Here is a 16686-nt window from a genome sequence, read left to right as displayed (position 1 = left end):
GGAATTGAACTCAGAACCCTTGGAAGAACAAGCAGTGCTCTCAACCTCTGAGCCATCTCTCCAGCCCTGCTTTTTTTTTTTTAAAGGTTGGTGTCCTCCCCTTTCCTGTTCCCCTTCAGTCTTCTCCCCTCCCCCAGCGCCCCCAGTCTTTCTCGTGGCTGCTCACCTGACTTCACTATGCTCTTTGCAGGGCATCCTAGCCCAGCCCCAGCCCTGGTGGAAGATCCAGTTGTTCATGTGGGAACCAGTGCTGTTCGGGACCTGGGATGGTGTGTTCACATCCTGCATGATCAACATTTTTGGGGTTGTCCTGTTCCTGAGGACCGGCTGGCTGGTGGTGAGTAATGAGCTGGTAACCTTGGAACTTCTGGTGGGCCTGTGACGTGGAAAAGCATCTTGGACCCCACACAACTTAGGGAACAGAGTCCTGAAGCACAGATTCTCCTGAAAGGAGAAGCAAAGCCTGGCCCTCAGAGGCTCCCCAGTGAGAGCCTCAGCATGGACCTGACTACATGGAGTCAGGGCTCATTGTATATGGGACTAGAGATAGGGCAAGGATCAGAGATGATGGTTTTTACTCTGGTTTGTGACCCTTCTGGGCTTCCTGGCGTTTGTCACATCACCTTGTGCCCCTCTGAAACACCAGCTCCCATGACATGGTTCCTCTCATACTGTTCCTGGCCTTGTTCGTAGAGCCGCTTGGTTGGAGGTCAAGCGCCTACCTCTCAGAATTTATTACCCAGGACAGACCCTCTTGTACTAGATCCTGATGGGTAGTTCATCTTCAGCACAGGGCACAAAGGACCTCTCCTTATGCCTTGGGCCCTGAGCTGGGTTCCCAGACCTCTCACACCACATCTTCTCACACAGTGAACTTCAATGTTCCGAACAGGCTGCCCAGAACCAAAGACCACCCAGTTCAGAATTACACCCCTAGTGTGTAATGCCTAGTGTGTGCAGGCACTAATGCTGCCAGTGGGGTTGTAAAACACAAGCCTTTGCTCCTCTGGTGGTGCAGACTCACACTAGGAGAGATCCCCGGAGCATTAAGGCCCCAGGAGTGGAGCCCTGCAGTGGAGGTAAGGTGTCTGGGAAAGCTGCCTGGAGGAGGAATTGCAGGAGGCTTGAAGGCTGTATTGGGTTGGAGAGAGTGTTCAGGGAGACTATTGTCTGCAAGTGCTCACCAGAGAAATAGCCAATGCTGTGGGAGACACACACACCCATGAGGTACATGTCAGGTAAGACCTGAGTCAAGACGAGACACTAGGAGGCATTTCTGTTGTAGTCTAGAGGCAGAACGCCTCCTTGGGAAGCCTCAGGCTTAAATCTCTTTGTTGTTGTTTTTCTGAAGTTATCAGTGTCAGGAAGGAAGACAGCTCTACATTCTTTAGCCATCTCTGTTTATTTATTTGATGTTTAAGAAATGGCTATCTAAAGTGAGCTCCATCCCCAAAGTGAAGGTGTAAGTCGTATTCACTGTTTATTGTTGGGTAACGAGTTGCCCCAACATCAGCAGCTTACGGCAGCACTGTGTATTCTGTGGTTCTGAGGGCCATGTACTCAAGGCCCCTGTGAGGGTTGCTGTCAGTCAGGCACATGTGAAGGCTCTACTGGATCACCCAAGTACATTTGGCAGGCTTTGGCCACATCACCTGGTCTCCTTGTGGGGTTGTCTCTTTCTGAGGCTGTAGACTTCCACCAAGACCACAGACAGAATAGGAGAAAACTCCTGCCTGTAATGGCGGCCAGCATCTCTTCAATGTCCTAGCCTCAGAAATGATATGCCATCCCTTCTGTGGGACCCAGAAAGTGGGTCCACACAGGACAGAGGCCACACAAGGACGGGAACACCAGAGGCAGGGGTCACAGGCCATCTTTGAGCTTGTCTGTCCTTTTGTCCTAAAATAAACTCTGCCTTTCAGCTCTGCCATTGGTATCGTATTTTTGATCATGAAAAGAAAAGATAAATATGAAATGCCAAAAAACGAGACAGACCATCCAGGGAATTGTATGAAATTGAAATAGATATAATGCCAAAAGCATTTCTTAAATAGAAAAACGTTAACTCTAAAACAACTTGGAGACATAGTTTATAAACTGTTATAGCGACAGTTCTGTTCTGAAGACCCAAGGTTGTTCTTGGAGCGGGGTATTTATATTCACATGCAGACAGGTTTCAAGTACGAACAAAAGAAGGCAATGGTTCTGTAGGATTTCACTGAAAGTGTAATATTAGCAAAGTCAATCGTGCAAACACTCCAGTGTCATGCTCATGGACACCGGTGTCCTGGGGAGCTGGGGCTGTGCCATGAGCAGAGGGAGGGAGCCACGCGGGCACTTAGGTTCCTGTCAGCCCTTCTCCACCCTTGATCTCGCCACTACCAGCTAGTACTGCCACCACACCCAGGAGTTCAGCAGCAGCGTCCTTTGCCACCCGGCAGTAGCTGGGCTTTGTACACGTGGCTGTTGGCATTCTCTTTCTGAAGGAAGCTCACGGCTGTCCGTATGCACCAGACTAGGCCTTGGGGACATTCAGAGGGTGTGGTATTTATAAGCTGTGTAACAATAATTAATAATAATCGTGTAACATTTATAGCAAAATAAGATATAGCAAGTAAGGCTTATCAAGCCCTTATGTGGCAGGCGGCAGGCAAAGCGAAGTAAATACGTTTGATTCTCTAAACTTGAAGATTTCCTGACAGCTATGAGGCAGATATCGTCTGTTTTAGGAGGAGACAACCCGGGGCTGTGGAGTAGCAGAAGGCAAGGTTGAGGAACCACTTCCGGTCTGCTCACACTGCACACAGTTGGCATGCAGCTCCCAGCTCTCTGTAGACAGATGTCCCCTAAGGGACCCTCCCCTGGCTTGGGTCTCCACACTCGGTCAGATGGGCAGAGGCCCCTCCTGTTTGGTGTGACTGGTAGTGACTAGTGCTGCATCCTCCTGGCTGTTTGTTCTGCTCTGGCGCAGCCCGGAGCCTCCTGTGGAGTTTTTGTTTTCTTTCTTTGTTGGTTTTTCCCTGCTGGGCTTGAACCCAGGCCTCCTAATGGGCAAGCGCTCTGTCAGAGAGCTACATCTTCAGCCCTGCGTTTCATTTCTGCTCTGGTTTATTTCCTGAAGGAGCTGGACATAGTTAACGAAGATATCTCTAACACTTTAAAGAATAAACAAAAACGGAGAGAGGGAGTCCTTGAAGGGATATGCTTGTTGTCTGAGCAGTCCCTAGTGGCCGGGTCTCACTGGCAGGTCACTCCAAAGCCAGTTGAACAGTGTGTCTCTGGGAGTGCCTGTCCCAGTGGCCTCAGAGGGGCCTTGCTTCTGGGCCTACTGTGTGGCAGTATGATAGGGGCGGGGGGCGTGTTGCTAGAAAGAGAAAACCAGAATTGGCCCATGTGAGATCCACAGTTAAGAGAGTTAGAGTGCAAATATCCTCCTGAGTGTCTACAAAATCCCACCGATTAGTAAGGACAGGGTAGCAAAATGCTGGGGCTCAGGAGAGGAAGAACCCTGCCTCCCTGCGATCTCCATCCCAGACCAGCAATGCAGCCGGGGCACCCCTCACTTGCAGGGCACCCCTCCAGCTCATTTTAAGGCCCCTCTGTCCTCCCTTCATTCTCTCTCCATCACTCAGCACACCTTCCAGGAGTCTCCATTGCCCATGCTCTCACAAAGCATGCATGCAGCGCTGTGCTCTCACAAAGCATGCAGCACCACAAAGGACTTGCACTGTGCCCTTCTTTTGATTTTCACACTGAGATGTGTCTGTGTGTGTGTGTGTATACGTGTCAACGTGCGTGTCCAGGAATGTGGGCTTATTTGCTCAGCAAGCGTTTAGTGAGCACTTAGTGTGTGGCGGTGCGAAGCCCGGCGAGCATGAAGGGGGCTGGAAACGTGTCCTGATCTCACATGGGACATGGGCAGAGAGACTGGAGACTGTGATGAATAAGTACTGTGATAAAAAGCACTAAGCTGTGAGTACCGGAGGGCTCAGGGGAGGGGTGCCTACGACAGCTACTGGCAGAAGACTGAGTCTTTAAGGCTACTTTGGGGTTAACCTGGCAAGCCAGTGGCGTGAGTACAAAGGGCTTTCTAGGCAGAGCGACTGGTGTGGGTAAGAGGATGGCAGGGAGAGAGCATATCCTATCCTGCGAGGTCAAGGTCACCTGCACGATAGATTTGCAGGCTCCTGGTGAATCTCTCCTTTTTAGTTTTGCTTTTGTGTATAGGAGTGTTTAACTACATGTATGTGCACCACATGCATGTCTGGTGCCTGAGGGGTCAGGAGATCAGTCCCCTGGATTCCTTGGAACTGGAGTTAACAGATAGTCATGAACTACCATGTGAGTGCTGGGAACCGAACCCGATCTTCTCCAAGAACCACAAGTGCTCTTAACTCCAGCCTGGCTGGAGAGTCTCCTGAGTTGCCTTCACTTTAGCCACATGTGGTATAAAGTCAGTGTTTGAGGGTGGACTTTCCACCTGTCTGAAACTTCCTGCAGGCCTTAGCTCAGAAGAAGAACCAGGAGGTACCTGACGCTTCTTTTCTCCTGGCTCCTCTGTGGTCCCCCTGCCCTGTGGATAACCCAGTGGGTGGAGGCCTGCAGTGCTTCTGTTGGGAACAGCTCCAGTGAGATGTCTCTCCTAAATCTGACACCCCTCCCCCACTCTGCTGCAGGGAAACACAGGTGTGCTCCTGGGCTTGCTCCTGGTGTCCTTCGTCATCCTCGTGGCCCTCATCACGGTGCTGTCTGGCATTGGCATCGCAGAGCATGGCGGGATAGGCAGCGGTGGCGTCTACTCCATGATCTCCTCAGTCCTTGGTGGGCAGATGGGAGGCACCATCGGGCTGTTGTACGTGTTTGGACAGGTGAGGCCACAGCATGAGTCAACTCCTTGTTGACTCCAGAAGTCAGGGCCTCTGCCTGTTCATTGGCCTTCATCTCCTTGTCTCCTTCCTAATTTGACCTGGGGGAGGGAAGTGTAGGGGGAAGAGTGGGGACAAGGGCCCCACCTGACAGAGGACCACACTGGGCTCTGAGGGGGAGCTGGTGCCAGCAATCTAGGTGGAGAGCCTGAACTCCAGAGCTCCTGTCTCCTCCTGCCTCTGCCTCATGAATTCCTGGTGTACCCAGGCCAGGGGCTGGCAGCATCTCACTTCTGCAGCCTTTCCAGGAGCGATGTGCATGGCAGGAAGCCCTCTGCATTTTGCACCATGGGTGGGCATTGTGCCTCTGCCAGAGGCCTTTCCTGGAAGCAGCCCTTTCCACTGGAGGTGAAGCTCTGACAGGTCTGATGACTTGGGGGGCCTTAGGCAGGCCAGAGGCCCTCATGTGGATGCTTAGACTGAGGTGCATGCCAATGAGAAGGCCACACATTGGGGTGGACACAGCAGGAGGAAAATCAGCAGGCAGGGAGAAATTCCAAGGCTCATCTAAAGCTTAGTTAGCTGGGACACGGGTGGAGATTTGATGCTGGGAAGGCAACATGCAGACATTAAGAAGTAGCTTTTTGTAAGTGTGGCTTGGACCAAACGGGTTTTTAATGGAAAAACAAATGGTGGCGGGTGGCCAATTAAAAAAGAACAAATGGGCATTGTTACTTCTCATTTGGAGCAGCAGAGGCATCAGCATAAATATGTAGCTGATGTTTTCCTGGTCCTGCCTGGCCCATGGTCAGGACAAATCTCTCTCACCCGCCAGTCCCACAGCCAAATAAACACACAGAGACTTACATTACTTATAAACTGTATGGCCATGGCAGGCTTCTTGCTATCTAGTTCTTCTATCTTAAATTAACGCATTTCTATTAATCCATACCTTGCCACGTGGCCCGTGGCTTACCGGTATCTTAACATCTGCTTCTCATGGCGGCTGGCAGCATCTCCTGCCTCAGCCTTCCACTTCCCAGAATTCTCCTCTCTCCTTGTCCCACCTATACTTCCTGCCTGGCTACTGGCCAATCAGCGTTTTATTTATCAATCAATCATCCACAGCATAAATACATCATATTCCCTAAGGACACAAAGCTGAGTATATGAATGTGCATGAGTGTGCATGTATGTGTGCACATGTATTTGTGTGTGCATGGGTGTGTGTGAGAAAGTGTGTGTGTGCATTTGTATTCGTGTGTGCATGGGTGTGTGTGAGAAAGTATGTGTGAATGTGTGTGTATATGTGTGTGTGTTTGTGTGTGTGTGTGTGTTTGTGTGTGTGTGTGTGTGTTTGTGTGTGTGTGTGTGTGTGTGTGTAGGACAGGTGCATGGGAGGTACCTCATTACTTGCTCAGAAAAGGCAGTTGCTTTTACTGGAGAAAATCTAGAAATATAATATATTGGGCATCCTCAGTAAAAAAAAATCCAAAATCCATAACTCAAAAAATCCAAAACTTTTTGAGCATCATATCAAGCCGGGTTGAAATATTTCAGAGTTTGAAGTTGGATGTGGTGGACATGCCTGTAATCCCCGCGTCTGAGAGGTTAAAGCAGGGGGGTTGTGACCAATAGGTCAGCTTGGCAAAATAGTAAGATCCTGTCTCTAAAGAAAAAACAAACAAAACCCCCACACCAAACAAAAACCCAAACAACAGAAAACTCCTACCAACCCAATCCACGCCAAACTCTCAGACGACAGAAAACAGCAAACAAACCAAACAAAACCCACCAACTTTCAGATGTTGGAGCATTTGTGAAGCTGGATTTTCACAGGAGGAAAAAGCTTAGTCAATAATGTAAGACTTTTGTAAATATTCCAAAATCCAGGAGTTCGAAACATGCATTGCCTCTGTGACAGCCATGTTGGAATGCTAGCAGTCCTCACAGGCTGCTTTACCTCCCTAAGGGCTGCTTTCCTGCTCTGTGACATAGCCACAGGGACTGCAGCTGGTCACACGGACAGCCCCACTTTCCCCGCTCTCTGGGCAGACAGGAGACGAGGACAAGGGCTGAACACCCTATGGGGAGAGGACACTGGGCGGGCTGGAAGGAAGAGTGTTCACAGAGGTTTGCCCAGCATAGGCAGCCCTGGGGAGAAACTTCTGGGCCCAGGCCTCTGACAGCAGTCCCTGTAGTCCATCCTGTCTGAGCTCGTCTGGGCCAAGTCTCTGACCAGGGTGCCTTACCTTCCTGTCCTTAGTCGACGCCTGGGTTTGGTTTGCCTGGACTTTGCTGAGGATGTTGGCACACACACTTCCAAGGATGCTGGCCTGCAGCTCTTGGGAGATGCCTTTGTCTGGTTTTGGTGTGGGGCTAACACTGGCCTTAAGGACTCACTTGGTGGGGGTTGGGGGGTTCCCTTCTCTTCTAGTCTTTGGAAGTGTGTATAAAGGGTTGGCACTAACTCTTTAAATGCTAAGTGGAGCATAGCAGTGTGACCATCTGGTCCTGGTTTTCTTGGTGGCCATTGTTTCAAATCTCCCAATTATTAGCATTCTCTCTGCCTGCAAGGGGGTGTCCTGATTCTGTTTTGTGCAGTGTTGGTAGGTCGTGTCCTTCTGCATATCCAGTTATCTAGAGTACTGATATATTATCTGGTCCCCTGTAATCCTCTTTATTTCTTTCTGTCTGGTGATGACACTTCCCTCCTTCCTTCCTTTAATCATTTGAATTCACCTCTCTTCTCGACCAATCTAGATAAAGAGTTATCCCATAATTTCATTTCATCTTAAGTTGCAAAGAGTGAGGTTTCCATTGTGACATTTTTACTGGAAATCTATTGTTGTCAATGCCCCCTCTCCCATCCTCTGCTTCCCTCCTTGTCCCCCCACCTCCTGTAGCCTTCTTTCTTATTTCATGTCACATGTTAAACAACCAACTCTTTGGGGGACATGGTCTCACTATGTAGCCCTGGCTGGCCTGGAACTCACGATGTAGACTGTGCTGGTCTTGAACTTAACAGAGATCTGTCTGTCTTTCCATCTCCTGAGTTCTGGGATTAAAGGCATGGGCCGCCACCACCTGGCATTATTTTTTTATTTTTAATTATGTGCGTGTGGTGGTGGTGTTGTTGAGGGGGTGTGCATATGAGGGCGGTGCTCCTGGAGGTCAGTCGAGGGTGTTGGATTCCTAGAGCTGGGGTTAGCAGGTGGTTGGAGTCCTCTGTTATGTGTGATGTGCTATTAGCCACTGATCCATCTCCACTGCCTATATTTTAAAACTATTATTATTAGTTCTTTGAGAATTTCATTTGATGTCTTTTGATCATATTCAAACACACCCCAGCTCTTCCCAATTCACCCCTCTTTCATTACCTACCTAACTTCGTGGGGTTTTTTTGTTTTTGTTTTTACTCTGTAGCCTAGTGGTAAGTATTTTGAACCCCCCAGTAATGGGTTTATCCACCAATGTAATAAGCCAAATCAAGCTGAGTTAATAAGACCAGGTTTGATCGGAGCAAAGCATTCCTGGATGATCCCCAGGGGAAGGAAGGAAGAGAAATCACATGGCAGGTCTGTGGACTGGAGCTTAAATACCCTGTAGGCTCGGTCTGGAGCTGCTGCTTGGCAGGCTTTCTAAAAGAGGCAGGGTTTGGAGAGGGAGGAGGGGGCTGAGCTTCCATCCGGACACCTAGGATGACCTTGAACCCATGGTAAGCCTCTTGCCTCTGCCTCTTAAGTGCTAGAATTACAGGCCTACATGCCTGATTAGAATCATGATTTTAAAATCTTGCCGTGTGGTCTGGAGAGATGGCTCAGCAGTTAAGAAAGAGCTCTCCCAGAAGACCTGAGTTCGATCCCCAGCACCCACATGATGGTCCACAGCCACCTGCGACACAGTGTCAGGGGACCTGACTTCCTCTTTGGGCCTTCACGGGCACCAATTACCCCAGTGGTGGTACACAGACATACACACAAGCAAAGCCCCCATCCACGTAAAATAAAAATTGATAAAATTAATAAAAAGCCTCACATGAAACAGCAAAAATACAACAAAAAAAAAAATCTTGCCATGTCCTGGACACACTCAATCCTTCCTCCCTCACTTTGGAGGCCTGGCTAGCCGCCCTACCCTATGGGACCAGATCCACGGCCAGAGGAGAAGACTGCAGCTAGAAACCCTTATCCCTCCCTATGCTACCCATCTGTGGGGAATCCGAGGAGCCTCTTTGGGCTACTTACTTGGGTGTGAAAATGTCTGGCTTCAGCCTGTGTTGACTGTGTCCAAAACATTTGTCATGGCTAATGTGCTCTGTGCTGGATTCTCTACGGCAAGAGTGGAGGATCAGAAAGCCTTTTTAGACCAGAGAGAGGCCTGGAGTTTTCATGGTGGGAGTGAGCACCTCCACGATCCATACCCGCTGCCCACTGCAGCCTAAATTGGGATTTGTGCCTGAAGGGGCGAGTGTGGAGGGTTGTACCTGTCTTCCACTCAGGTCTCCCGAACACCCGATTCTGCCAAAACAAGTGCCCTGGGAAGGATGGAGGTGTTCTACCCTGAGAATATACCTCTTCCTCCCTTTCAAATGCTGAGCACCGCCCCACCTTATGTGGCAGGGAGTTACAGATGTTTCTATGTTGAGAATGGTAAAAAGAAAAGTCCCTGATTATATTAGAAGGAAATGAAAACTCTTTCCAACTATAATGAGCTCTGGGAATGTTTACAGAAACTCAGTAATGCTTTCCAAGGAAGAGCATTTTCCAGCGTGGATGCCTTAGGGCAGCTGGCTTGCTCGGGAAGGCTTGGGATTCAGACCCGCCCTGTGTCAGCTGTCTCAAGCCGGATGTGGGCTAAGCCATGAGTTCTGAGCCAGAAGGGAATAGCCTTTCTGCATTGTAGGAGCTCATGCACAGGCTCCTCTTTCCCTGAGATGGGTTTACTTTGTAACTGGGTACAAGGTACCATTGTCAGTACACCCCAAATGTGTGCAGGTATTCCAGTTCCATGGCGATGGGCGTGTCTACCGGCTAGAAATGTAAAGGCCTTACAATAACTCTGATGGTGTGGTGGCTCTCCCCCTTCTCCCTACTCAGGATCTTGCTATATAGCCTAATCTATCTGAATATTGCCAAGTAATCCAAGCTAGTCTTGAATTCACAACCCTTCTGCCTCTACCGTCTTCGTGCTGGGCTATTAGACAAGTGCCTTCATCCCCAGCTTGATAGTTGACCTTGACTTGGTTGGAGAGAGAGGAACTTAGTAAAGACCACCACTTGCTGTGTCTGTGAGGGTGGACAGCTGAGGGGCAAAGAGCTGTCCTGACCGTGGGTGCCACAGTCCTGTAAGCTGGGGATCAGACGGAACAAAAACAGAGGAAGTCAGAGCGGATGGTAAAGTCTTCCTCAGCAGGTGCATAAATGCTGCTACCACCGCTCATGGACATCAGACTCCAGCTTTGGCAGCCTTTTGATGCAGACCCACTCCAGTGACTTCCACAGAGCTTCCAGACCCTTGTCTTGAGACTGGTGCTGCATCTTGGTCCCTCTTGTTTGGAGGTTTTCATCTTCTTGGACTCAGCAGCCAATCGTTTATCTGGCTTTCCAGCTTGTAAATGACCATTGTGGGACTATCCAGCCTCTGTCTGTGCAAGCCACTAAATCTCCTTTTGGAATCCCATGTGCATTCACTAATTTTGTTCCTTAGCTGAACCCTGGCTGAGAGAGAGTCCTTATGCTTTTCTGTGTTCATCTTGGAACAAAGGCTTCCTTGTGTTGAGTATATGGTGACATTGTGCTGGTTGTCAGAAGCTGGCCAAGTCAACAGGACTTCTCCCAGCCAGATCTATCTGAGTGGTAGGAATGGTCACAGATAAGGGCACTTGACTATGAAAGTTAGCATATCACACAGTGTTCACTGAAGGCTTGCACCGTGCTCAGCAAATGGAGGATACCCAAGAGGTGAAACCAATATTGAGTCTTTTAACCTGTATTTGGTGTGTGCACTTGCTTGATTATGTGTTCACATGGTTATAGGTGCATGTGTGTGTGTGTGTGTGTGCATGTTGTGGACGCCTGAGGTTGACATTGCCATTTTCCTGGGTTACTCATTATTTATTGAGGCAGGGTTTCTTGCTGATTCAGAACTGGCTGATTCCAGCTGGGGAGTCCCTGGAGATCCCCTTTGTGTGCCTCAGAGTGGAATGCTAGGATTACTGTTGGCCACCATACCTGACCAGCTCTTTCATGGGTTCTGGGGATCTGAACTCTGTCCTCACACGTGTGCAGCAAGTGTTTTATCCACTGAGCCATCTCCCCAGCCCAAGTGCTTTGTTTTGAAAGGGTGTTTGTATTCCTGGTGCAGGAGATAGTAGAGTCTGGAACCAGATAATTACATAGCCGTGGCGGTAAGTGTAACATTTACTGAGTGACGGGAAGTTCATGGAAAAGGAAGAGCTTGAATAGGCTCAAGCTGAATTCGTTCCTGGGATAACGGCAAGGGCAGGGCTGCACTGACGAGGGTGACAGCAGGGCCTGGGGGTCAGTGAAGTGACCAAGCTCAGGAGAGAAGGGGACTGAGGTTGATGATTGCACAAAGTGATGCTCATGCCACTAACAGTTTATTACATTTGTTTATTGTGTGTGTGTGTATGAATGTATGTATGTGTATGTAAATATTGTGTGTGTATACTGTGTATGTGTGTGTATATTGTGTGTATGTGTATATTGTGTATGTGTGTGTATACTGTGTATGTATGTGTATATTGTGTATGTGTGTATATTGTGTGTATGTGTATTATGTGTATGTGTATATTGTGTATGTGTGTATGTGTATATTGTATGTGTGTATATTGTGTATGTATGTATATTGTGTATGTGTGTATATTGTGTATGTATGTATATTGTGTATGTGTGTATTGTGTATGTGTGTATTATGTGTATGTGTGTATTGTGTATGTGTGTATTATGTGTGTATTGTGTATGTGTGTGCATGTGGAGGTCAAAGGACACCATGCAGGAGCTGGCTCTCTCTTTCAACCCTGTGAGTCCTGGAACTCAAACTCATGTCATTGGGGTTGGTGTCAAGTGCCTTTACCTGATGAGCCGTCTTGCTGGCCCACACGATACTTTTTTTTTTTTTTTTTTAAAGAAAGGGTCTTACTGTGTGGCTTGGTAGCCCAGCCTGGCCTTGAACTCACAGAGATCTGCCTCCCAAATGCTGGGATTACAGTGCCCACCACCACACCCGGCTCATGTTACTCTTAACTACTTATTTGGACCTGCCTTTCAAATTTTCCAAATAATGTAAAACCATGATGCTAGTATATGAATGAGTGCAGCCTACTAGTTAAGATGTTTACTAGCACGGAGGAGTGAGGCGTGGAGGCCAGAGGGACAGATCGAATCTGCACATTCACAGTTAGGCGCTTTAGTCAGTAAATGGGAAGTCAAGTTTGCTGGGTTGGACATCAGCTAGCCACTGTTACAGAACTGCAAACCATGATCCTCCGGGCTACCTGGTCACCAGACAGAAGTTATTTCTGCATGCATTTGCTATAGATTGGCAAAAATCAGTAAGTTAACGTGTAACTACTCAGTGTGGGATATTTAGTGCCAATTTGATCAATAGTGAATAGTGAACCAGACCCTGACTTCACCTGGACAGCCTGTGGATACCCTTGAAAAGATATGCTACCCACTCTTTTTTATTCTAGTTCTAAATTTCATATTATTCATTCATAGCCCTGCTTGGCCTAGGTAGATTGGACTGGCCTCAGCTTTCAGTGATCTTCCTGCTTCTGCCTCTTGAGTATTGGGATTATAGCTATGTGCCACCATGCCTGACAGCTAGATAAGCAAAAGATTAATACTGCCAGGGATTGTGGCTCATGTCTGGAATTCCAGCAGTCAGGAGGCTGCGGCAGAAGGATTACTGGAGTTTGAAGCTGATTTGGGATCTATAGTGAGATCCGGGTCAGTCTGGGCTACAGTGTTATACCCTGTCTTAAAGAACCAAAACCAAATGATATAAACCAAACTAAAACAGCCTGATTTACACGCCTGGGAAAAGAGTATAATTCAGTAATGTGCTTGTTTGTATGCCTGGGGGCATGTGTGTGATTCCCCAGAACCAGTGTGAAAAACAAACACGGTGTGGTGGCATGCACTAGAGAGGCAGAGGTAAGAGGCTCCATGGGCTGCTGGTCAGTCAGCCTGGCCTACTTGGCCAGTCCTAGGCCACTGAGTGACCCTGTTTCAAAAAAGAGGTGGACATGCTCACACACGCAAGTTAAAATAAATGGTGTTCATATGTTTGTGGGAGTGAGCTGCTGGGCTCTGAGGACAGGGCCCTGTGTGCACATGTTTGTTGTAGAGATTTAGTTCTTGAATAGTGCAGGCAGAAAGCCAAAGGCCTTTTGACCCAGTATCCCCTAACCTTTTTGCCTTGGTTACCATTGACAGCTCTCAACCCGGGGCTCATTCCTTTCTTGTTCAAGATGTGAATGAGCAGAAATGGGACCCTGAGGCAGGTTCCCCTGTGGAAGAGCAGGTTTGACCTGGTGCTGCCTCCCAGGCAGAGAGCCACAGTGCTGGTGTTTGTGTGTGTGTGTGTGTGTGTGTGTGTGTGTGTGTGTGTGCGCGTGTGCAGGCAGGTCTGCAGCTGATGCCTCTCTGTTGCTGGCTGTTCCCATCGGGAATTGCCTGGCAGTGTGTTGCAGGTGCCATGTACATCACAGGCTTTGCCGAGTCAATCTCAGATCTGCTGGGCCTTGGGAACATCTGGGCTGTGCGAGGAATTTCAGTTGCTGTACTTCTGGCTTTGCTGGGCATCAACCTAGCAGGTGTCAAGTGGATAATCCGCCTCCAGCTGCTGCTGCTGTTCCTGCTGGCTGTCTCCACCCTGGACTTCGTGGTGGGCTCTTTCACCCACCTGGACCCAGGTAGGCCCTTGGAGTACACTGCTTTGTAGATGTTGATGGGTATAATTTGCAGAGCACCCTTCCTTTCCACAGGCTGTACCTACAATTATTGGGGGCTGGGTCCTCATCAGGTGAACAGCTGCACCTTGGTGCAGCTCCCTGGGCCCAGAAGCCCCTCTATATACACAAAGGCACCCACATACACAGGCATGCATATGAGCACGCACGTGTGTGTGTGTGTGTGTGTGTGTGTGTGTGTGCGCACACACACACGCACACAGAATTTTACTTCATGTATTTTCCCTGATTCTCTTTCTTTTTTAAAAAAATTTTATTTATTTTTATTTTATGTGCATTGGTGTTTTTGCCTGCATGCATGTTTGTGTGAGGGTGTCAGATCTTGGAGTTATAGACAGTTGTGAGCCGCCATGTGGGTGCTGGGAATTGAACCCAGGTTGTCTGGAAGTACAGTCAGTGCTCTTAACTGCTGAGCCATCTCTCCAGCCCCTCATTTCTTTCTATAAAAAAAAGTACAGAATTGTAGATAACAGAACTTCCTCCAAACAAAAGCACAAACAGATGGGCAGAGACCAAATCCACAGCAACTACTGAGACACAAGCAGGAGAGAAATGTGGGGATAGAGAGGGAAATGGACTTCCTATCTGGCAGTTTTCTTTAAGAACTTGATGTAAATAGATGTTTCTGAGCATAGTGGCACCTGCCTGTAAATATTTGGGAGGCTGAGGCAGGAAGATTTCGAACAAAATACTGAGACCTTATATTGAGAAACAAGCAAACTGGGGACTGGAGAGATGGCTCAATGGTTAAGAGCACCGACTATTCTTCCAGAGGACCCGGGTTCAATTCCCAGCACCCACATGGCAGTTCACAACTGTCCTTAACTGCAGTCCTAGGAGATTCAACCAACACCCTTCCACAGGCAAAACAAAACACCAATGCACATTAAAATAAATAATAAAATAAAAAATAAATAATAAAAAAAGAAAGAAAAACGAGCAAACTATGACAAATGTTGACAACTGTCATTTCATAGAGATGGCTACGGAAATGTCTGATTATCCATTGCTTTATATGCTAAATTATTTCTCAAAATAAGAATGTGTGTTCCTTACCTAAGCTTAAAAAACAATCAAGTGACCTGGGATAGTTTTTCACTCTTTGGGATTAGTAAATGGTTTTTCAAGGCAGGGTTTCTCTGTATAGTTTTGGTGCCTGTCCTGGATCTCGCTCTGTAGACCAGGCTGGCCTCAAACTCACAGAGATCCACCTGGCTCTGCCTCCTGAGTGCTGGGATTAAAGGCGTGCACCACCACCATCTGGCTTATTTTCTTATTTTATTGAGACAGGGCTTCACTATGTAGCTCCTGGAACTCACACTGTAGACCAGGCTGGCCTCAGACTCACAGAGATCTGCCTGCCTCTGCCCCTCAAGTACTGGGACTGAAGGTGTACATCACCATACCCATTGAATATTGCAACTATTGAATGAACTCATGACTGACTAATCCAGCTGTTCACAACCTGTGGGTCAAGACCTTTTTGGGCTTCACAGAGGTCACCTAAGACCATGAGAAAAAGCACAGAAATTTACATTACGATTCATAACAGTAGCAAAATTACAGTTATGAAGTAGCAATGAGATAATTTTATGGTTGGGGGTCATTACACATGAGGAACTGTGTTAAAGGGTCACAGCATTAGGAAGGTTGAGAACTGCTGCTCTAATGGAACCCAGGGTTTCCTCTGCCTCCTGGAAGCCTGGAAGTGTGAATCCTACATCTCAGGGCTCTGAAGGACATGGGGGTCTGTAACTTTGCCACTTCCAGATGTGTGTTGTTTTAGCATCAAGGTCAACTACGCTTGTCCTCGGAATGCTCAGCTGTCACCAGGGTGCTGCAGAGAGGCCTGATACTGCACACTCCAGGAACTCTGTGTTTGTGTGGCAACAGAGACCAGGCTTTAAAGAGAGGGAGAGATGGAGCCAACTGGTGTATAAAATCACCTGCAGCCCAGATAGGGACCTGTGATGGTGGTGATGAATCACTGTGCCCGAGTTCCTGCCATGCTGGGCACAGCTTATCTTACTTATCCCCTATCAGAACCCCTTGAGATGGGAGCACTGATACCCATTTTACAGATATACGAAGAGGCTATGGTTTGTGCTAACGCATGGCAGAGCGTTATGATATGATGCTGCAGCCGAGCCCGTCCTGGGCTAGGAAGAGGCTTGTTTTCGTACAGCATGCTTGTCTCTTCTCTGCTCCCCGCTTTGAGGTCACCCCTTGCCTTTACAAACAACAAACAAACTTAAGATGTCTGTGCACCATTTCACTTTTATTTTTAATATATTTTTAGATTTTACTTGTATTTATGTGAATGTATGTGTGTCTGTCTGTGTGTATGTCACAGGTGTGTTCGGGTGCCTGCTGGTATGAGATCCCTTAGATCTGGAGTTAGAGATGGTTGTGAACTGCTTGACATGGGTACAGGGAATCAAACTCTGGTCCCCTGGAAGAACAGCAAGTGCTCTTAACTACTGAGCCATCTCTCCAGCCCCCCAGTCTTGCCTTTTAAATGCTGTTGGTTGTAGATTACTGTTCAGAGTTGAGTTGGCGTAGATTACCGTTTCTTCAGATATAATTCCAATGTCAGAGACTGCATATCCTCTGAATTCCCTGGCTGCTCCCCACTGACCTCCAGAAGCTCCCCCGACATAGGGGCTGACTCCTACACAGAAGGGGTCCTCAGGAGTCACTCCAGTGCCGAGGGCCTGGTGGTCCCCTGGCTCACCTGAAGTGCTGCCCCATGCTATCTGGGGCTTCTCTGTAGGAGGGAAGGTGTGCTGTTCCCGGGCCTTGCACCATCCTGCCACAATG

The 16686-nt window shown here is 48.2% G+C and overlaps 1 protein-coding gene across 2 annotated transcripts in view; it reads left to right on the top strand.

The window, feature by feature from the left end:
- The first annotated feature begins 220 nt into the window (after positions 1 to 220).
- The window catches only part of Slc12a8 (solute carrier family 12 member 8), a 133378-nt gene continuing 116912 nt past the window's right edge, over positions 221 to 16686 (top strand). The window contains exons 1-3 of one of the 2 annotated variants that reach the window (XM_059277132.1): positions 221 to 337; positions 4677 to 4868; positions 13578 to 13809. In XM_059277132.1, coding sequence (XP_059133115.1) covers positions 236 to 337; positions 4677 to 4868; positions 13578 to 13809 — 526 coding nt within the window. In that variant the 5' untranslated portion in view covers positions 221 to 235. The remainder of the gene's footprint in view (positions 338 to 4676; positions 4869 to 13577; positions 13810 to 16686) is intronic. The other variant, XM_059277131.1, reaches the window with a different exon arrangement.

Source organism: Peromyscus eremicus, chromosome 12, assembly GCF_949786415.1.
Source record: "Peromyscus eremicus chromosome 12, PerEre_H2_v1, whole genome shotgun sequence".
Classification (NCBI taxonomy): Eukaryota; Metazoa; Chordata; class Mammalia; order Rodentia; family Cricetidae; genus Peromyscus; species Peromyscus eremicus.
This window is presented reverse-complemented; position numbering and strand designations above follow the sequence as displayed.